Below are 23,172 nucleotides of genomic sequence, written 5' to 3'. Positions count from 1 at the left end.
GCGAACTTCACCACCCGTGTCCGGTGTCACCGCCGTGAGCACGCGCGCGCGCGCGCTTTATCACAGTGTCCGCCGTTCGACGCGTACGATCGATATTCGGTCGTTGCATCGATTTTAATCGGCTGCTTCGCGCCATGGGCAATGCGACTGCTGCTGCGAACGTTAACGGCAATCCTCTGGTAACGATTCCACTGAGTCAGTACCTCGAAGTATCCTTGTTCGGGGATCTGCATAATTGTACTACATGTAAGGTAATGCAGCTAATATCAATCAAAGGGGTTTTATTGAATATATTTAATATCCGCTCGCAAGAATCGCGAAGTTAGGCTTCTATTAATTTGTAGATCATTCGCGGCATGTAGTTGATTATCTAAACTACGTCGATATGAAGATTTCGCTCGCGAGACCGATAAAAAAAAACAAAGGTTTCTCACGTAGCAACCAAGTCAACGCACGCGACGGCGATTTGCATTTTGCGACGTGACATATCGCTTTTTCGGTGAATCGCGAAATATGAATTGCGAAACGCGAGAGGCGCGCCTGCGTCGTTAAATTAAATGTATCTGATTATCGCGTATCGGAGTGAAGTGCGGCGCGCGCGCCCGCGCGACCGCCATTTTGGCACGCCGCGGGGAGCCGACCAATCCGCGTCGCGGACGGTGCCTTCGAATCTCGCGGCAGCGTTCACGCATGACGCCGTCTATAGTCGCGAAGTCGGTGGCCGGTAGCGCACGTACGCTCGTAGAATCCGCGAGAATTCGCGAGAATCCGCGGCAAGCGTCGATCGTCCTCGTTGTCGCTGGTGATACCTAACGTCCACGAGTCACGGGGGAGAGCGCGCATCGTTCCGGGTTTCGTGATTTCGGCAGCTGTACAGCTGCTATAACTTTCGCCGACGAACGGCCCGATTCGAGGCGGTATAGCGATGGCGGTGGCGGCGACGCGTATTCGCGAATTACCGTAAAGCACGAAACGTACACACAAGTCGGTGAGAAGAGTAGAAATATATAGAGCGCTTGAAAGAGGGATTCGAGATTTGAAGGGTCAATCGCTCCGAAGGAGGAATCCGAGGGGGATCAGTCTGCGCTTTTCGAGCCCCTTTCCCCCTGGCGATCCGCGTACGGACTTCTCGCCTCTCCGAAAGATGGCGGCACGGCTCATCTGCGCGTCATCGCGTCCGAGTGCGCGCTCGATAGCGCGGTCTAGGTACTTGGCGTATAGAAGCCCGTGATCGCGGATATACCCCATGGTGGAACGTGGATGCTGTGTGATGCGCGGTGGTTCGTGTCTCGTACACGCGCGAGTACGCACGACGATACGCGGACGGCCGTGGTGGTGCCCGTCGACGACGACGACGACGACGACGGATGACAACGCGCGCCTGTGACCGCGACGTTACCGCGAGTAGATCCTCTTCGTTGTAACGCCGTAAACGTTTCCGCGCGAGAGTGACAGCCGTTCGTTCGGCGAGACGAGATGCGGCCCGCCGACAGCAGCCCGTGCTGTTGCGTCGTGCGCGCCGACGATCGCGACGCGCGGCCAGCCAGTCCGCTGGAATAGTCGACCGCGACGGGTTGGTAAACAAATCTCGGGTGGTGGTGGGACGAGTCGGCGAGGCGCGACGAGGGAAAGGCGCGCGTGAGAGACTGAGACATCGTCGCCGGGAGGGGTGACAGCGCGTGGCGAAGATCGAGTTAGAAACGCAGTGTTCCTCGCGGCGAGACGCGGTGAGAGCGGAAATTCAAACGGCGTTCACGGAAGGACCGAACGAAAGGTGGGACGGAGACAGAGAGCGAAAGAGATATCCGCCGATCGCGGTTCCGATGTAATTTTCTCGCGTCGCGTGTGTGTTGGTGAGTGTGTGTGCCGCGTAGTCGAAACGAAACTTATCGAAGCGCGCCTTTTCGGAACGGTCGTCGCGTGACGACGCAGCGGACTCTCTCCGCCGAGTGACGTTGCGCGGGTGTTGACGCGGGCGTACGCGTACGTGGTGTCCGTTGCGCGACGTGCGCCGTGTTGGCCAGTAGCGATCGCGATTCCGTCTACCTACGGTCGACCTGTCACACTTTTGACAAACGCGATTCCGCGCGAGTGAGTTCTCGTTCGCCCGTGTATAGAATCCGCTCGCACGTGATTCTCGCGCCGCGAGCGTGGAACTTTGGTGCGACGCCGCCGCCGGCCCTTTAAATCGCCCGGGGCGTGCCCCCCCCCTCCCCCACTACGAGGCGCGCGTGTAACGGTGCCCCCAGAGCCCCCTCTTCGGCCGTTTAAATCCCACGAGGTCGGTCGGCTGATCCGAGGTCGGCCGTGTACCGGTTTCTCGACGCGTTTAAAGGGCCCCTCGGAAGTGTCTCGATCCCTCGGTACGGGCCGCGCCGCGCTCTCGCTTTCGATGCCGCCGCCGTCGCCGTTTTACGAACGCTCTTACGGCACCGCGGCCAGTCACGCGCGCGCGAGATCGTAAACTCCCCGTGCGAAGATTAACGGCGCGACGCTTGACCGTGTTTTGGCAGCGATCACCGAGGTCCATCCCCCGCCTGCTCGCCGCCGCCCATCCTCCAGGTCTTCCTTTTGCCTCCTTTGGCTCGGCCGCAGCCTCGGGACCCGAAGAATTATGTAACCGCTCGCCGAGAAGCCGCCGACCACTGAACCCGCGCCCGCCCGGCTCGGAATGCGGGATTTCTTCGCAGTTTTCGGCGAGACGTGTTTGGCTTTGTGAGTACCACCAGGTCTTTGTTTCCCTCTCCTTGGCCGTCGCTGGCGCCGGCGCAGGATCCCGTCGCCGTTTTGTTTCTATGCGAAAATTAATCCTCCGATACCGAGCGTACGCACGCTAGTTTTTACGCCACTTTGAACCGGACGTTTTGCGCGACGAGTATTTATTACTTTTTTAGTCGCTTCAAAAGCACGCATTTTTTGATAATAATAAAAATGGTTATTAAAATTAATGGAAGTTGAAGAACCATTAATTGTCAGTGTTTCGTTCGAAATACCTTGTAGAAATGAAATTCAATATATTTTTTGAATGTTTTAAATACATTCCGCAATTTGCGCTTGGTATCGGGAATTAATTTCGCTGTGAGGTGGCCAGAAAGGAAATGAATAGCGTTTAATTAATAGCTAAATAATATAAATCAATAAGTCGATCAAATATATGATATCCGTACTCGAATACAATTTTTCCAATGGAAGAAATAGAACATGTCTTTTTTTCTTAAAACAGAGAAACTGTCTGAAATGTGATCTAGCCAACGTATTGATTCTATTTTAACGAGGGTCTCAAAATAATTTCCGCTACTAAGAATTTGAGCGTTTCAAGTATGCATTAACGCACCTGCATACGCCGCGTGTCGCGCGAAAATTTGCATAAACTCAATGCATATGTATATCGCTATACGAGAAACTGTAAAGTAACTATATGTATGACGCGAACTCGCGCGCGTCGTTGAGATATTAAAATATTAAGATTCAATCGATAGCTCATTTTCTCCGGGCGGGCGTTATAAAGCGACTTTTAACGAGTTCGCGATTGTCGACACGATGCGCGCAGCTGACGTTGCTTTTGACTGACGAAATTTCGGTTAAAACGAGCGAAATTCTAGCGGACGCGTCTTCGCGCGCGCGCACGTACAGAAACGAGTTTCAGAGGAAGCGAAACATGTTCCCTCGCCACGAATATCGAATAATCGCCGTGTGTGATAGTCGATACCTTCGCTTGTTGTCGACGCTTTTTGCCTCGAGCAACACGCGTAAAGAGAATAAAAACCGAAAAGATAATACCTCCTGTGCACTTTGACGCCATATCGCTCAAGGAAAATACGATAAAAACTAGGACGCGTGTAAAAAAGAGTCCGTAATTTAATGTTAACTCGCGTTCGTGAAGAACCCCCCCCCCTCATATGCATACAATTACGTACTTTTTCCTTATTCGTATTATGTAAATGTATATACATATGCGAATTATTATATACTTTCGATAACTTGTTTTTTTTTAATTCAGAGATACAAATAAATAATGAGTTTCAACTTTCGCCGTCTTAGTCCATTCTTATCAAACGAGTATTACAAATCTTATTCTTATTTTTATTACATCTAAATAATATCCTGCTTTCGTTTTTTCTCAAATTATTTTATTTAAATTAGTTTATTGCGAGTGTTGAGCTCACGAGTCCACCGAACACGTTTACTAAGCATAAATGAATAGATTTCGCGAGTCATCTTTGCGGTATAGCCTTTTCGAATTATTTATTCCAATTCACAAACATATTTCATTATCAATAATTATTTTTAAATACGACGATAATACAATATTTTAAAAAATTTTGTCAAATATGTGAAATTTATTTTACCTATTTTATCACTCTCTGATTATGTTTCTTTTGTGCTGTGTAACGTATAATTTTTCATTCATGATATTCCTATGTGTATTTCGCAATTACGATTATGATCAGTTTATCGAAAAAATATTCGACATGTTGCATGAATAATTGCTAATGACGTGTCTCGATAATTCGATTTTGTCATTTTCGTCACAAATCACTCGACCGACGCGATTTAAGAACCGCAGTGACCACGTTTTTCGATGTATTTTTTTTTTATCTTATCTCACGATGCGCGTGCTGTAATTATTGAACGAAGTTGTTTCAATGCCGTAAATAAGAGCGGGTAAAAAGACGTCAATGTCGTCGCAGGCACGGTCTCTCTTGTATCGTCATTTTTAACTATACGATTAAAAGATGCCTCGCGGCTCGCGGAGATGCCAAATGTTGTGCCTAATAGATTCCCGTTGCCAAAAGGAGCGCGACCAGCTGCGCGGTATCAATTTATTAATCTGACTTCTCCCTGAGAAACGCGCGCGGGTCGTCCTCGATTATCCGCGCGTATTTTTCCGAGCGGCAGCTAAAACTAGTTTCACAGCGTGGAATTTTCTTGTTAGACACTTAATAATTGCGCGGAGATATTAATTGATAGATGGCATCAGTAAATTACACGAACACTATTGAACTTTTGACAATCGTCGCTCGGACATGTTTGAGATACGACGCGAATCGATCCACCGGCATTCACGCGGGAAAACCGATGCGTAAGTTATTGCGTTGATATTTCCCCTCCGTGCTATTTATAGCCAGAGATATTTGTTTATATTTGTCCTATAAAATACGACGCGATGGTGAAAGCTCTATCGGCAGTCGACGCACGATGCATATAGTTGTAATGAAAAGCCGTGTGCCATTAGTCCGCGTGTCGTGGCCGGAAATGGATGGCTGTTTTTTTTTTCCTTCCCCCTGTCCCTCCCCCCTCCTTTTTTCACGAAAATCGCGTGACATCGCCGCACCGCGACCCGTCACGTGCACGCGCGGCGTTTCTGATATCGCCACCCGACCGACCAACCGACCGACTGCATGTAAAATGCCGCGCCATTCTCGTTCTCCCCCGACATGCATTTCGCACGAGCGAACGTCGTGAAAACCGATTGAACGCGTGCCACATGTAATGTATCATCTTTCCGTTCTTGCCTGAAATTTGTGTTCTACCCGTATCCTCGGATATCGATTCTCTCGGTCTTCTTCCGGCGGACGGACGTGTATCACGGATGGAGAAGTGAATCTTGTTTTTTTAATAATTTCTTTGAGATGCTTGGTGAAATAAAATTGATAGCCGCGTACATACAAGACTTACGATAGATCGTATGATGCAGTATCAGAGAGAAATCAATTCTTCTCAATTAAAGCCTCTAATCTTACTTGAGAAACTTGGAACAAACAGCTGTTTCTCTAACCGCAGTGCAAAATCGTAGCTGTTGTCATTCTATTACGCGTGTGGTAGATTTTCACAAATGGAGCGTGAACCGTAATTTGAAGTTTCGTCCTCTTAGCTCTTCTCTCTCTCTCTTTCTCTCTCTCTCTCTCTCTCTCTCTCTCTCTCTCTCTCTCTCTCTCTCTCTCTCTCTTCTCTCTCTCTCTCTCTCTCTCTCTCTCTCTCCCGATCTTAAACCGAAAACATTCGCCAACTTGCGCGGGCAGAAAATCGAAGTATCGACGCTAGCGGCCGGAGCTAGCGGCGTGTAATTACTCGCACGCTTAATTGCTCTGCCTGGTTTTTTAACGGCCCCGTACGTTCGCTTTTTATTCGCGAAACTCGGAAAAAGAATTCTTCGCACATCCAACCGCTTTCCCGCATGCCTCGGCCCTTTCACTTACGAACTCATCAATCTCGTTGGTTGCTTTTCCGACACGCCGCTCGCGATCCTTCATTTCCAACCGTCTCTTATTCCCTTTCTTCCGCGGCAACTTCGTTCGCGTTACATAAGCTTGCATTATCATATCTGACGTATGTCGCCGTATCTCGTGTTACCGCAGAATTCATTGACACTCGTCGATAAACACAGTCATTTTTATGTAACACATATACATATATGTACGTGCATTTTATGGTATAAGATATTAAGGCAATTTTTGTCGTAATTTTTATAGCACAATATTTAGCGTAGTTTTCTATAATACATATGTAATTCTTTTAATACTAATATGAATATATTTGTGTATTAATTTGAGTATATTTTTTAAATATGAGATAGGTTAATAAATTATAATTAAGAATATATACATACATATACAGATATACATATTTAAGAAATATACTCAAATTAGTACATAAATATATTCATATTAGTATTAGAAGAATTACATATTGTATAGAAAATTACGCTAAATATTGTGCTATAAAAATTACGACAAAAATTGCCTTAATATTTTATACCATAAAATGCACGTACATTATATGGAGAAAAAAAATATATATACATAAATTTCTCTTTGGAAATAGTCCTATGTTACAATTAGTTAATTTAAACGTTGATCAAAATTCACACATTCAGCGCTTTGTAAATATATTAAAGGATAAAATGATTCACAGAAATGTTGGATTTCGATGAAATCTCATGTTTGCCATATAATACGTACGTACAAATTTTGCCCAACGTTTTGCTATTATATCATGTGGTTTCCACCGAGTGCACGTGCCATATATAAACGTGGGTTAATAACGTTACTAACTTCACAAGCCGTCGTAGTTAAATATTTTTGTTCATTGACCACTAACGGCAGACATTAATGTTGGTTCCGATATTATTTAGGAAAGCTTTACAAATTTTCTGTTTTTCGTTCATAATTATCCCATCTCTGTAATATGATATTCAAGTTATTTAATACCTTATCTTTGTTGCACGCTACGTGAGAGCTCCAAAATTTTAATTATATGCTTTAACGTAAATATATTAATAAATGTATTTTAAAATCTTTCAGAATACATCTCGTTCACAATTGTCATTTAATTTCGACATGTGCAAGAATGCGGACCCTATAATAACGTGGTGCACCTGTGTGCATCGTATTTTTATCCTCCTATCGATCGAGCTGTTAACTCGCAATTAATGTCGTACGTCTGTACCATAGAATTTTCGACATTCCCCGGGAGACTTTAATTTTGCGGTGATGGTGGTAGTTTATGTCGTATTTCCTTCCCTCCGTGCATGATTAACTTCTCACGCGTATACACGTACACACATGTACATACACCTATAGACTCATTTTCGGATTAGATTAAAAATTTATACTTTTAGATCTTTATTCGACGTGCGGAAAGCCAGAAAGCATTTTCTGATATCTCAAATCGTAAACACTCGCGCGTTCGCCGATTACACTTTTGTTAGAGTCGAATCCATAAATCTCTTCCTTTAGTTGCGTCTAACAAACGATAGCATATACAGTACAATATAGCAGCAGCGTATAAATATACACAGCACATTGTGTGTGCGTCCTCGAGAAATTACATTAATATTGCACGTCGCGCCGCGCATTCGGGATTTTATCGGATGGCTATATTTATAACCGGCCGCCGCCGCGCCTGTTCCTTCCGCGAGGTAATTGGATGTCTATACCTCTCCGGAAAACTCCACGGTCCATTCGTAAATCGATATGTTTCGGCGTCTCTGTGACAGATGCCGGCTCGTCTGCGTAAATTTGTCACGTCCGTCCGAAGCTCCAAAAATAAGCCCCCTCGCTACTGTCCGGGCCTCCGGACGTTATATCGTAACCCTTTGACTCTCGATTCTATTGCGTTTCTTTAATTAGAGCAACCCTACCAAAGATCAAAGTGTGCAATATTACTTGATTACTCATGTGTTCCTAACGTAGCTTCAATATCTCGTCATTCTTTCGAATTGTTATACACAACGTTTATCGTTTAGAACTAATTTTTTGTTATTTTAACTTTATTATGGTAGTAAGTGAACTTTTATGAAAACATATAATTGACGTAAAGAATGTGCATAATTTATCTAAATAGAATATCTTACGACAAAGCATTTTCTTTCAAATTGCTATTTAAGTACATGAGTTATCGCACACTGCAGTATAATCGTTCAGAGGAATAGCTCTACCATTAGCATCCAGTAAAAAATAATGACATGAGATAACTTATCACTGTATTTGTATTTCTTAGTCATGCACGTAAGAGCTGATATTGGTTGTGGGATATTGTCTCTTTATGTTAATAATGCTCTTAGGCCTTTGGAAAGTATCGATATATTATCTATAATTGAGCTAATAATTTTTGAGACAAATGCATTACGTACGGAATTACATTACACTCAGTATGACGTAAAAGACTTTATCGGTCGGCAAATTTTCCGCGTCCTTACGATAATAGGTCAACCATTTGTAAAATTCGCTGTCGGCTAGATCTCGTACCGAGTTTCCGATCCGTGCAGGCGTTTTGAATAAAGGACCCTGACCGCAGAATGCTAACTATATCGCGCGCGCGCGCGCGCATGTGTGTGTGAGAGTGTGTGTATGTGCAAATCCCGAAAGTGGGAGAAATGTTACAAGTATGATTGCGTTCGTTGGCGAGTTCGTATTTGCCGCGGACCTACGCAAATGCATACGCAAACGTTCCGTAATTTCAGGTCAGTTATCGTTTTCACCAGTTCCAATTTAATTACAATAGGAGGTACCGTTACAAAACGGAATACCATCGTTAACATACGACGGTGGCTCGCGTGCACGCGCGGGTCACAAACACGTCGATCGTTTCGTATAACGAATTATGCACACACAGTTACGCGCATTCATGCGCGTAATGCAGCTCGTCGTCTTTTTCAAATTGAAATTTGTTTCAATAAACGACGACAATAATGCACTATATAAACGTTATTATACAATATTAATGCAATTGTGCGCCGGTATAGTATTCCCTTGTGTATTCTACTTGTGTCATTTTTAAATTAAAATCTGCTCTACTAAATATTAATAATGAGTGTAATAATATTAATAAAGAGTATAAATAATATTACGCGATATTAATGTATTATCGGTAATGTGCGTATCCACGTGCACGATAGCGGATAAAAACCAGATTAACTTGCTGGCTTTTCATCGTTACGCGGTGAACGTACGCCGTTTCACGCACCGCTACGTCGTGCCCGTATACTGACCGTAATAGTACAACGTTAAAATCAGTTATTATCGGCGAGTAAACGTGGCGGCAACATTTAACGCTTAATTATTTTACCGCGGTGCGCAACGTGGCGTGTCAATGCGAAAATGGCCGTCGTATATATGTGTATATATATGTATATATAATATACATATATATATATATATATATATACACATATATATTTCCCTGGGTTTTCGTTTGACATAAAAAAACTCGAAAGCATAACGTGAAAGCGCAATGGAAAAGTCAACGTCACAAATTTCGCATAAATAACTCCATCAACATCGACATTATGTGTTCAATGTGCTCGATACGCATTTCTTGTTTAGTCTGTAAAATGCCAGAGATAAATTCGACAAATATCATTTGACGAGGTATTATCGTCGGTCGTATTCCTCTAATTCTCGATTCTTTACACTTCAGATTGTCGGAGAAATTATCTTAATCCGTCCAATCTACGATCGGGTTGTGTGTAAGTGCTCGGTGATGCACACGCAACGCTTTTTCGTATGTACTCTAATTAGTATTACCTTTTTTTTTAATCTTTTATTTTTGGTTTAGTTTCACGGCAGAGCAGGCAAAGTCGCACGCATGCACGCGGGAAGCGATGTGTGTCACGCGGCAGATTCACGCTCCGACGGCGGCGCGGACGCGAAGTAATTGCAATTAAAATTTGTTTCGCGAAATTGTTTAGCCGCGCCCACGTCGCGCGCGGACGGCGAGAGCTTTTATCCCACGCTTGTTTCGCCTTTATCGCAATTCCCCGGGCGAATCGAAAGTTGCCATTAGGGCCTCCGATTTCCCTCATCCCCCTCCTCTTTTTTCTCTCTTGATTGTAATTAACGATTCGCGTCCAATAACAACGGCCGAATCACGCGCTGTCGTGATCGAATGGATTACCGTAAATCGAAACCTGTCGAGATGTTGCTTTCGATGCATCAAATATAAATGCAATTTATATTTTCTCTAGCATGGGTAACGCGTAACGTGATACTCTTGTATCTTTGGAAATTTGTTGTTGATTTATGAGACGTTAAATATAGCACAGTACAAATCAATCATTTTTTCATTTACAAATTATATCAAATATTAATTGCTTTTATATTACAATCTAAAATGGTTTCATTTAATATAAATGTTTGTTTACACTTTATAACACACCTTGTGTACTTTATAATTCAGAAAGAGTTGACTACAATTATAAAGCTATATGAGATCCAATTGAGACAATTGGATCTAAATTGCTTTATCGAAAGAGAAACTATAATATGATACAGATACATTTTACCGCATAAATATATTTTCTTTTCACGCGTGCAGCGCGGAATCGGTACGTGATATAGATATTTAAAACGCTAACTGTTGCATTAAACAGGAAGATCTGTTCTCTCTCTAGTCCGATTTGCAGGCAGCTTTCCGCGGTCTCTAAAAATCACGATCCGCGTATGCATTATGACTGATACTTAAATGTGTGCGACGTGTGTGAAGCAAATTCGGGTTTTCGTGGCGATTATCGGTAATATTTCCGGTACACCCGGCTGTTAATAATGCTTCTATTATTAATGAACGAACTCTCGCGCACGCGAGCGCGGTGTTAACGGTCTACCAGGCCCCGGGACAGGAGAGAGAGGGGGGGGGGCGAGGCAATATCGTCACGATGCCCGTAATGCACCGTACGGGACAGGTGACGTGTAATTGTAAACTCGATCAAAAAGGCCGCGGCTGCCAATGCGATCGGCCAATGTGCCGCATGTGCCCGCGTGTCATATATGTATATGGCGCCCGTACTGTACACTCACCCAGCCCGTCACGCGCAGGAATCATTCGGCGAGTTTTTGAAATGTTCGAAATCATTAAAAACGCTGTTGACAGAGACCCGCCTCTCTCGATTCCGGATTTATATCTCGACGCCCCGAGTTCGACGTCCGAAATATCTCGCGTAATAGCCGCCGGAAATACGAGCAACGCGATTTGCATTTTAACGTGTGTAGAAATAAGCTCGCGCCGCATGCAAATCCTGGGTTTTTGTTGCCAATTTATTAATACGCATGGATTTCAGATTCATTTCGGCCCGCCAGAGGTAGATTTCGTGATTTTTTTTTTTTAACGGGTATGCGCGCGTTTTCGCGGATTTGCGAATTCGGGAAGTAAAATGAGAACGCGACATTTGGTGCGCGTGTGAATGTGCAACGTTATCGCGGGAAGAATAAATGTTTTCTTACGTGTGAGACTTGCGAAGATAGAGAGAGCCATTTCTAGACAACATGACCGATAATCCTCGCGCTTTTACACGCCGGCATGGATTATACTCACATAGCTCACATGTTAACGATATCTCGAGGATATATCGGAACAGTTCTATGACCGACCGTTACGACGTCTATAAAACGCCACACTCACTTTCGTGCGAACAGAAACTTTCTCAGGGACGTAATACCGATGGCGCGGTAATTAATGAATCGCAATTAGCCCGCGAATAATATCGTTATACTTGCATGATGAATCAGGATACCACGGCACATATTTTATTACTATTTTATGTAACGATATGAAATTTTAATGGTCTCAATCTCTGTTAGAAATTAAAATATGAATCGTTATACATTATTAAATTTTCATTTACAGTCTTTAATTCCCGAAATGAAACGTTATGTGTGTCAAATATATATATGTATAATTCCTTCGTTAAAATATAATCGTTCGATTATTTTACATCGCGTTCTAATTAATTCGAATTGCTTCGCCGTATCACTTTTATATCGCGCGATATTTCTGGCCGTGTAACGCGACGAATTTGCGGAATGGGGAAGAATAACGTATTAAAATATCTTTTACCGTGCCGACGCGAGCTTGCGCGCGGGACGTCATAACCCGAAGCGTAAAGAACGATACGAGCGATGGCAGAACACGGCGAGCGACAAGATTTATAAGGCTCTCGTCGGGCCGCCATAAAGCTTGAGAATTCTATTTATTTCGCGTACGCGCCGGGGCCAAATGTGGGCCGGACGCGCGATGAGATAAATTTACGGTCCTTTTTAGGCATCAAATCTGGCGGGTCGACGAAGTTTGGCTTGCAGCCAGGCGCGCGGAGGCCTCGGCCACTGGCGAGAGCGAGATACACCAACACGCGAACGCAGCATTATGAGGATATTTAATTTGTGCTTCGCGCCGTTATATTTCACTCGGCGTTGATGGAATGGCTTGTTCTCTCACGATTCCCCGTTTCTGCGCGGGCTAGACGTGATTTACCGTGATCTCTATCAAGCCGGCTTCAAAATACGCGTTGATTCCTCGCCCCTTTCCCTTTTTTTTTTACATCCACCCCCTTTCTCTCCCCTCTTCTCTCACCTTCTGTCTATTACCCTCTTTTGGATCTCTCTGGACAATCCTATTTTCATCTCCACGTGTCTGCGTCCTGTGTTATATGCCGTGATTCATTTTTCATTCGGCAGCCGAGGGGATTAGCATCGTACGTCATCGCGAATGGAGGAAGATCAATTTACGTTCGTTTGTAATTTAGAATATTTTTTTTATATGTTTCAGGGAATTTACGCTTTGATAGATTACGGAGAAAAATGGCGTACTAAATTTTCGTCGCTGTATCCTGGTAGTTGGACAAAGGTAGACCTCGCTTTCGGACGGGCAGGCGTCCCGTAAAATTGCCGGGCTTTTCAGCAGGGTGGTAATTAACGTTTCCGGCAGGATGATGTTGAAAATCCGCGATGTTAAGAATTCCACTACGAATGAATGTTTAACGGCGAGCGGACGGTCGCGTTTACCTTCGCGATTATCCGTGATAATAATTAACGACGCGTATTTTAATAAATCGTTATTATTGTTATTGCGAATGCAGTCGCGATAATCAAGGGAAATCATTACGGAATGCAATCCGGTTATAATAATAAAAGCTCCTGTATATACAATAATGACAGGAATAATAAAATAGGACACGAAACACGCGGATTGCACACGTAAATGTCCATTATTTTCGTTCAAATTAACCCATATCCGAAGATGAACAAGTGATACTATCTTTTCGCAACTCGTGAAATTTGTTCGTACATCTTTTGATGTAAATACTTTAAATAATAATAAATAATTCAAAACATGAAAACATTTCTTTTGATTTACAGTTAAACTTTTCGATATGTTTCTGTAAAGTTCTTTATTTTAAAAAAATTTTAACATGTAATTAATTTATAATATATGTAGCTAAATGAACATATTTAAGTATTCGAGAGCTTGTAAATTACAATTGAATATTCCCAATGTACTTATATTTCGACTAAACGGTTAATTAGGCCTATTTTTAACAACACACGGTGTACATATTACATATATAGCCCAGCCGTTTACGGATGACTCGAAAATACGTAAAATGGGCGGTGTGGCTATTCGATTGCATTCAGAGAGAATGGCGTGTCGCGGATTTAAAGCGCGCCGTATTAAAATTTCACGCCACCAACGTGTCGGGGACGACTACTAATTTCGCGACGGTGTGCAGAGCGGCGGGCGGCGCGCGGGATTCATTAGTACCAGTAATTTCATTCCGTACTGTAATCCGCGCCTGATTCACCCCGCGCATACGTACGTATGCGCTATGCGCGCGCCATTATTCTGTTACATAGCTTTGTAAAGATCTCTGCGTCATTCCCACGGGCGAGCGCGGGGAGAGAGATATATATACGTGTATGTGTGTGCGTGGCGATGTATGCACGCGCAGCGGGGTCGCCCCTCCCTAAACAAGCGCCTCTTATTTTCTGCTCTTGTGCAAGATTATTATTCCGCGGCGATGCAGTGCACTGCAGGTACACGTACGCGTACATACGTACGTTTAAATAGCCATTGTTGTGTACCGTCGAAAGGTCGATCGATCGAGAGACATGCGCTTTCATCTTGTAATAATGATGGACCGCGGGCGCCTCTTTATGCGCTATCCTTCATTACGACACGATCGGCTGCTCTTTCCCGACTGTATTTTATCCTCTCGTTAAAACGCACCTCCCTTTCCACACCACGCGCGGAGATGTCCTGGCTGATTTCGTAAAATAATCGATACGTTCCATGTGAAGATTAATGTTTTGCAGATCACCATTATCTTGTTCTATGCTAGACACTTTGATCTTTGATCAATTCGAGAATGTAGCTCTTGCAATTTCCATTCGCAAAATTAGCCTATAATAATGATGTTATGACTGGTACGTTTTTATCCGGCTCATCCATGCGTGCTCTTTTATAGCCAAGCCTACGGCAATGTTTGCCGTCTTCTAAATAAACGTGAGAACGACTATGAATAAGGAACGTCGTCGCTTTTGAACGGCGACCGTGAAAGTATTTCAGCGCAAAAGGAAGCGAGAGCATCGAGGCCGAGAGTGATTCAATAAGGTTAGCGTGTATGCATGAGTTACAGGGAACAGGCAGAACGTGAAAGTCTTGAAAGTTTTGCACGTAACGGTTGTTCGCGGTTGTTTCGCCCGTCAATTAGGTACGCTTCATCGATCGCGTTAATAAACCTGTTGTCGGGCGTCTCTTATGTTTAGACGGGCTAATGTTCCGCAGGGAAACCATCAACAATTCATACAACTGCATGATACCAATCGATCGATCAATAGCCATTCATATTTTATAATAAAGTAGTTTTACATTTTTCTACATTATCAATTGATACGGGAAGCGAATTAAATAGAGATTAATATCAGTTTTGCTTGTTTCACTATACAGATATTTTTGTAAATAACGGTATACATGAAAAAGGTATAACATGTAGTACATTAATATAAAAATAAGAATATTTGTTTCATGTTTTACACACAGATATACATATAAAATAAAATTTATACAAGAACGAATTAGCGGTAAAAATATTGGCTGATTTCTTTTGGTTGAACATAAGTTCATATATATGAGAAATATTTCTATTCCATTGTTATCTCTGTGAACCAAATGTTCCCCACCATTAAAAAAAAGTTCGACTTTATGCCATAAACAAGTGCTCATTTATTCCTTATTTATTGCTCTTATCCATACGCAAGAAATTTATATCAAAAGTAAGCTGACTTCACGTTACTCTGTACGTATTTTTCGGGAGTAAGGATGTAACGTGAAGTTAGCACCCCCACTTTTGATATTAATTTTCTGTGAATAGATAAAAAGCAATAAATTCGCGACTAGAGTAATATAAATTAACAATAAATGAGTACTTAATTACGATATATAATCAACTTTTTTTAATGATGGAGGTTTGCAGAGGTTTTATCTTTCGCATTCGTAAAAGAGGCGCTCTAGCGTTTCTTCCTTTTGCAAACGCCACAGTGAAAGCGACAAACTTCGATTTCTGCACCAACGTCGAGCAGCGTAACAGTGAAAGGCTTAACAGTTCACGAAAGGTACAACCCGACGGTGTTTTCGAGGCTTTTGCGTAATGATATGCACGAAAAGAACAATTTTGCTGAATCCAGATCTGAAAATAATTTTTGTTCAATAGTCAAAATCATTTTCTAGCAATATTTATCAATTTTGACATTCCAACAAATTATTTTGATGATTCAATAAAAATTATTTTCAGATCTGTTTTTAGTAAAATTTTTAGGTCTTTCAACAAAATCGTTCTTTTCGTGTGGGCAATCTATGAAAGCAACGTGGCCACGCGTGAAAAAGTAGGACGACGAACGGATCGAAATATCGATCACCGCGCGCGAAAAGCGATAATGACTGGCGATGGATTCGAAAGCGGAAGATGTCTGGCACAACCTTTTCAAACGACTCTCATTTTCTCCGTCCTGATCCGTGATTACTCCCGCATCATTTGTTCTTGTTCTCCACAAAAGCAGCTTTGCCTTTAATCCCCGTTGTAACATAAAGCCCTGTTCGAGACCTCTCGTTCTGTATCTTAATATTAATGTTGCACTACATTATACATCTTTTTTTTAAATATCTTACCATTATTATTATTAAAAATATCTGCATAGTGAAATGAGCATAACTAATATTAATTCTCATTTTTAATTTTCTTTTTGTGTACTAATTTATGTGAAAATAAAATTTTTATTTAATTTATAAATAAGAATACAATTTATTAATAAATAATTGTAACATCTAATTCTTAGAATTAATTAGTTCTCAGTTTATAAAATAACAAAGTCTGTACTGATCGATACATCGTGTACGTTTAAAAAAAGATATTCTCGGTCTTTTCGATAAATACAAAAAAATACAACTAAATTCGAGAGTGCCTTCTGCGGTTTAATATAATTTATAAATTATAATTATTGTTTAAAAAAATTACGTTTGTCATTTCGCATATCTTAATTTACGGTTTTTGAATTTGAAAGCGACTGTTAGTTCGCGTGTAGTAACCGAAGCGTCAATAATCGAGCAGCGGTAAGAAAAGGGTCGGAAGGAAGCGTGGCGGAGACAACGTGTCGATTGCAAAAGGGAGACGCGACGTGCAGGAAAAGCGAAAAAGTAGAGAGACCGTCCGCGTAAAAGTTTTACGAGCCGTCGCGGCACCGCCTCGTTGCATCTGTTCGCGCTTTATTCGACTGTATACGCTATTTCAGACTCGTCTGCGCCGCGAAGCTTACGTCCCGCGTGTAAATTAACTCCCAAATCGTAAAAAGAGCCGTGCAACAATGACTTCGCCCGCTCTCCTTCCAGAGGAACAGGGTGCCCTCCTCCCTTATCCGGCTCCCTGTTTCTTTTAATGACGCCACTCTCCTCCGGAAGTATGATCTCCTGGGACCGATGTTTATGGGCCGGCAGCCTTTTTCGGACGTATACGACAGATAAAACGTCTCGCCTAACGAATTCGCTGAGATCGCCGTGACGGCGAATTGCGTAGTTCAGTGCTTTTTTATTATTGATGAACAGCCGTCGAGAGAGAGAGAGAGAGAGAGAGAGAGAACCAAAATTGTGAAAACTTTTAATCCTAGCTTCTCTAAATTTTTTCTTTTTTTACATTAATTACAAGGATGACATGAGTTGCGTTTTTAGTATTCGTGGCAGGAAACGGTTTTAATACGTAAATGTACGCGGTTTTAAAGTTACATTATATTTCGAAATTTAAGAATCGTTTTTTATTCAGGAATACTTTTAAAAATTTACGAAGGCGTGCGTCTTTTCTTCTCGCATACTCGAAAAAAAATCCCTGAAGAATAGATTGTTTTACCTGTAAATAGGAATGCGCGGATTGTTCCGCATTTTTTCCCTGTGCCAGTACCCTCGCGAGTTTCGTGCAAATGCCAAACGAATCGGCTACCGGGTATAAATTTCAGTTGCCTTCACGGGCTTCACGTGTGTTTTGTCTGTGGCTACGCAGCGCGAGGGGAGGACGCGCGGTAGAGCGATTGTTATTAATTCTGTCTCCTGGGTACCACTAATATTCATTTGGCCGGTGGATAGGGACGTACCAAGAGCCGCCGATACCACTCGAGTCCCCGGAAAACGGAGTATCTACAGCGGGCGAATAACTCAATATCGACGTCGGTTGATACCGTAGGGACGAGACCCGCGACCACTTCCGTGCGTATTTCCTCTATTTTTTCCCCTGTCTCGGTCATTCTCACTTTTCGCGGATGTAGCGTCGAATATAGCACAGATTTAAATTCAGCCCATTGACTCTCGACTTTCTCGCGCGGCGACTATTACTGATTGAACTCGAAAAACCCATGGTCACATTTATCGAATTTCCGAGAACGCACGAACGACGGCTCCCGTCCCGTATATCTTTGTATTCGAGATTTGATAAACAGTATCTATATATATTATTTAATTCTCATTCAAGTACACGCTCCTCGTACATACACATATTTGTCACGTTATTTAAATTTCGAAATTTGCAATTTTTATATCAAATTCGGAAAATTTGTTTGGACGTACGTTGGCTCAATTGTATTCGTTATCTTGATTAGGACGATTGTCTCTTCGTTCGTAATTGACAATCGATATTTCCGGCATGTACGCCGCCCAAGTTTAATTTCCTGCCGAGGATATAGTTTGTCTTCACGCCGCGAACATTCGGAACGCGACTCATGTCGTCTTTGTAACTAACAAGGGGAAGCGCGAGTATCTCCTCCGCGAGAGTGGCAAACGCGAAATTGTTCCCGCCGCGAAATCTCTCGTAATATGTTATCGGTCTCCGGAATACAAGTTCCGTCAGGATGTACTCTCGGTAAATAATTCCGCGCATCGGAAATTTCTATCGTACCATCCGTCGCGCCGTAGCCGTATTTTTATCTTCGCATATTCTGTACCGTGCTCTCGAGAGATAATCTCTCTTGAATACGTACCTCGGAGCAAGCACAACGATTTAAAATGACGGTAGGAAGGAAGGGGGAGAGAGAGAGAGAGAGAGAGGAGAGAGAAGAACAGGCTGAGGACTCCGTCCGAATCATCCTACTCGTATTTTTCTTCGTGAAATACGTTCCGCGGCGAAGGATTTACCTGATGCCGTCCCTCCCGCAGCGACGTACATAAACCTCGAGAAATTAATCCCTCAGGATAAGACAGTATGACGGAGCGAGCGTGGAGGCAAGATGGAAAGGGTCCTCTTTTCTTTTTTTTTCTTCTTTTCTACGCGCGAGAAGCAACCCGATGTCTCGCGCTTGCTGAGCAACGATTAACCCAAAAAGTATACGACTCCCGCACCCTTTACTTTCCGCGATTTTTTTTTATTCGTCTCTTTCAGTCCGAACTTCCATCGACCTTTTACTCCACGTTTTATTTACAGTCTTGCTTATCTATCTTTTACGTTTTTGCACTCTTTGATAGATCGCATTATTTATTTCTGAATATATAAATAAGTGGCATTTGATACGTGTTATATCATCAATGCAGAGTTATGCATATACAATATTTTATAATTATATAATATTCTAGAGGTTATTTCAAATCGAAAATTTTAATACGAAATTATCGAAGCCGGAATAAGTTTCAAGTTTCATCAGACAAAGTTTTCACTCTGTATTTTCAAAACTGTACATGCGTAGTAATCATCTGTTACCGAGTTTTGCAAATTAAGTGATATTGATTTTTAATTTAATTAACACGCATATAAATGTATAATTAACTCTAATTAATGATTTACGTAACAATATTTTTGTTTTATGACGTATAATTTGTTAAATATTTGATTTTTATTTCAAATGGATATAAAGTCAAATTATTAAATATGGATAAGCTATATAAAAGGTGTACAATTGTCGCGTTATAAAAACGAATATAAATTAATAATTATTAACGTGCTTTTTATTAAATGAATTATTAAATGGAAAATGCTATGTAAATTATTTTTACTTATCATTTTTTTTATTGAACGTATTCTAATTTCGTAATATTTTTTATTCTTTTTCTCGGTTATGTATTCCAAGAGGTTACATGCTTTAATCTTAGTCTATCTATTTCTTTAGGCAATGAAATTATATCTTCACATATATTTTTCGTATGTTTATGATATAATTTTTGCTATTTTGAGATACATATGTATGTGTCTATATTCTATGTATTCGGTACCATTTTCATAGATCCATTATCTTTTAAATTAAAATAATTTATTACTTATCGGCACGATGCGTAGCAGCGGAGTTGTAACTACATTGCACCGATTACGTTGAACTATAAAATAAAAATAAATTCAAATAATAGTAGTCAAAATAATTAGTATTTCAAAAATAATTGTCGTGCGTGTAAATAATAATCAGCGATAAATATCGCAGTTTAATCCATAAAAAGTAATAAACTTACCTCATGGTTACTACGCCGATGCACGATGCCTCCCCGGGCCTCTGCTTCCTGGCATGTTTCTCTATTCCTCGTTGTTTCTTGATAACACTCGCGAAAACACCTTATGGTCGCGCACACGTGCACTGATCATAACGAAATTAAAATAACTGTTTAGACAGAGACAATTTAATATTGCCGCATGATACATTGGAAAAGCATAAATCCCGCGAAATATATACGTATCATTATCGAACGATCGACTTCTTACTATTGTTTAAACTCGCGATTTGCATTTGCTTATCTGGCTTTTGTTGTCCAAAGGTAACGAACAAGTTACGTTTACATTGGCGAGAAAATTTACAGTGAATATATAAAATTCAAGATTTATGAATATTTATCCCAAATATGAAACAAATTTTATTTTCAGCGATCATTTCGTCTCTGGCGTCAAGCTAGAGACTCGCGTAAAATAGGTATTTGTATCGATAAACGATCATTAATTTGACATGTAAAATAATCATGTCAACAAATATTAATTGTAGAATAATTGTTAGTCACATTGAGAGAATGAACGATAGCACGTTCTTTCAGTACTCGTCGCGTTTTGGAGGTAGCACTAGGATCTCATTGGTTTGCCTGCCGGTTCGAGTCTCGGTCGTAAACAAAAAGACCTTGAAACATAACGACGCGCCAGCCAGTCGCGTTACGAAATAATTAAAGTATCTATTACAAGTGAGTCGCGGATGTAAAATTAATCCTGTAGGCAAATAATACACGTTCGTGAGAGAGCTCGTTTTAGCATCTTGCAGTACTTTTCGCGATGCAACGCGACGCGTTTAACCGAAATATGAAATAAAATAGTATTAAACTTCTATCGTTTACTGTTTCATCGCCGCGTACCGGTGGCAAGAACAGAATAACGCAAAATATTTGCATCGACGAATCGATCATTAATAGAAGGAGAGTAATTGCGCGAACGAATCGATCATTAATAGAAGGAGAGTAATTGCGCGAACGAATAATTTATTAATTGTAGAATAATTGTTAGTCTCATATCGATAGAACGATAGCGCTTTCTTTCAAAACTTGTCGCGATTGCGTCTTAGGAGGCAATGGCACTGTAACATGGTCTCACCTGTCTTGCCTGGCCGGCTCGAGTCTAGTAATACTTAAAGAGACCTTGAAACACAACGACGCGTCAGCCAGTCGTTACGAAATATTTAAAGCATTGCAAGTAAATCACGGATAATTAATTGCGCGGGCATATAATAGTTGTTTGTCCGTGAGAGATAATGTTACAAGCGAGTCATTTGATACTTTTTTTTTTAATTTTTTAAATGAAATTCTCAATCAGAGAGAATATGCGAATATCATTAACATAGGAAACGTTTTCCGAGCCTACCAGAAATAAAGCTCCAAATGTATCGTGTATAATAACCCATTTGTCATAATTATCATAATTGATTTGCTATTCACGCCGCGACATACTCGGAAGAGACTCACTGAACGAGTAACAGTGTGGCGCGACCTTACAGCCCTTACGCAACGGCGTACACAGTGAGCCGACGAAGACGCGACTCACGAGGGGGGAGTCGAGTGGGGAGGGGATGTGCGCCGGGCGGCCATGCGCATTCCCTAACCCCTTCCATCCCCTTCCGTGAGCCGCGACTTGAATCTGGCATGACGACGCACCTGCAGGGTGGCCTTCTACTACGACGAATCGTAAGTATCGGCGCGCTGCGTCGTCACATACCAACAGATGCGTCACCGTTATACGAAATATTGATCAATGAAACATTTAATCGTAAATGAATTATGCTGAATAATCTGTCAGATCTTAAATCAGTTATGATAAACGAGTTGTTATACGATACATTTTGTGCTTTATTTCGTACTGTATAAAACGCTAAATGCGATTGTTTTTTTACGAACGAGTAAGCAGTTGATTCTTGCGATTGACCTTCTTGCGCATTAAATATTTTACGACCGCCGCGAGTTTCCATGCGTATACGCAGTAATTTTCTATTTACATAACGAGATGTGAGCGGATCGATAACGACGCGAACTGTTCGATATGTCGCGGCTAATATCGTTCGGAACGTCGCGAAAAAGTATTACGAAATGCCAAAACGCGATTGTCTCACGAAAATGTAACGTATTATTTGCACCGCACGATTAATTTGACACCCGCGATTTAGTTGTAATATTTTAGTAACGTAAGTATTTCGTTACGGCTGGTCGACGCGTCGTGTTTCAAGGTCTCTCTTTGTGTTTATGCTCGAACACGAGCCATGCTCGAACACGAGGCAGGCAAGCCAACGGGTCACGGTGCTATTACCTTTCAAGACGCAATCGCGACAGATACTGAAAGAATGCGCTATCGTTTCCTCAATGTGATTAATTATTCTACAACTAATAATAATTCGTTAGTACGTTCATTCTACATATCAAGTTACTTTAATAATAATCGTTTATCGAAGGAGATTTTACGCGAGTCTCTTACTTGATGCGTATACAGAGTTGAAACGCTCGCTGACGAAAATAAAATTTGTTTAATATTTAGGTTCAAAAAATCGATTGTTTGACAATGATTCGTTTATTTTGCGGGGTTTATGCTTCTCAAACGCATCGTGCGGGCATCCATGTGTAATCGCGTGTACTATCGCGTATTATATCGGTTTATTTCTATTAAAAAATGAATTGGCTAAGATTGATTAAAATATATATCTAATCTGGGAATATATTACTGTTTATCGATTTATTTTGGGTGTAAGGATGCAAAGCTCATAAAATAGAGTTCATTATCGATGCATTATTCATCGGCTTTGTCATTTATTGGTACATTTTGCCTTAATATACGATGAAATATTAATGACAGGATAAACCACTTGCCTAAAATTTGTACGACAGATTGGCAAGCATAAATAATTAATGCGAGAAAATATTTTACTGATA

At 41.6% G+C, this 23,172-nt stretch overlaps 1 protein-coding gene across 2 annotated transcripts; it reads left to right on the top strand.

Moving 5' to 3' along the window:
• Positions 1–60: 60 nt before the first annotated feature.
• Positions 61–13,840, top strand: LOC105453447. 2 transcript variants are annotated; one of them, XM_011695409.1, is made up of 3 exons: positions 61–251; positions 2,514–2,715; positions 13,042–13,840. In XM_011695409.1, the coding sequence occupies exons 1-3, from the start codon at positions 135–137 to the stop codon at positions 13,083–13,085; spliced, it is 363 nt and encodes a 120-aa protein (XP_011693711.1). In that variant the 5' UTR covers positions 61–134; the 3' UTR covers positions 13,086–13,840. The 2 variants fall into 2 exon arrangements, with proteins under 2 accessions (XP_011693711.1, XP_011693712.1); XM_011695410.1 differs by lacking the exon at positions 2,514–2,715.
• Positions 13,841–23,172: the final 9,332 nt, after the last annotated feature.

This window comes from Wasmannia auropunctata, unplaced genomic scaffold (assembly GCF_000956235.1).
Source record: "Wasmannia auropunctata unplaced genomic scaffold, wasmannia.A_1.0 LD335999.1, whole genome shotgun sequence".
Taxonomy (NCBI): Eukaryota; Metazoa; Arthropoda; class Insecta; order Hymenoptera; family Formicidae; genus Wasmannia; species Wasmannia auropunctata.
This window is presented reverse-complemented; position numbering and strand designations above follow the sequence as displayed.

Coding starts and splice junctions, on each gene's coding strand:
- LOC105453447 (XM_011695409.1), top strand. CDS start 135: ATGGGCAATGCGACTGCTGCTGCGAACGTTAACGGCAATCCTCTGGTA. Junction 252..2,513: donor ATAATTGTACTACATGTAAG/GTAATGCAGCTA, acceptor GTGTTTTGGCAG/CGATCACCGAGGTCCATCCC. Junction 2,716..13,041: donor GGCGAGACGTGTTTGGCTTT/GTGAGTACCACC, acceptor TATATGTTTCAG/GGAATTTACGCTTTGATAGA.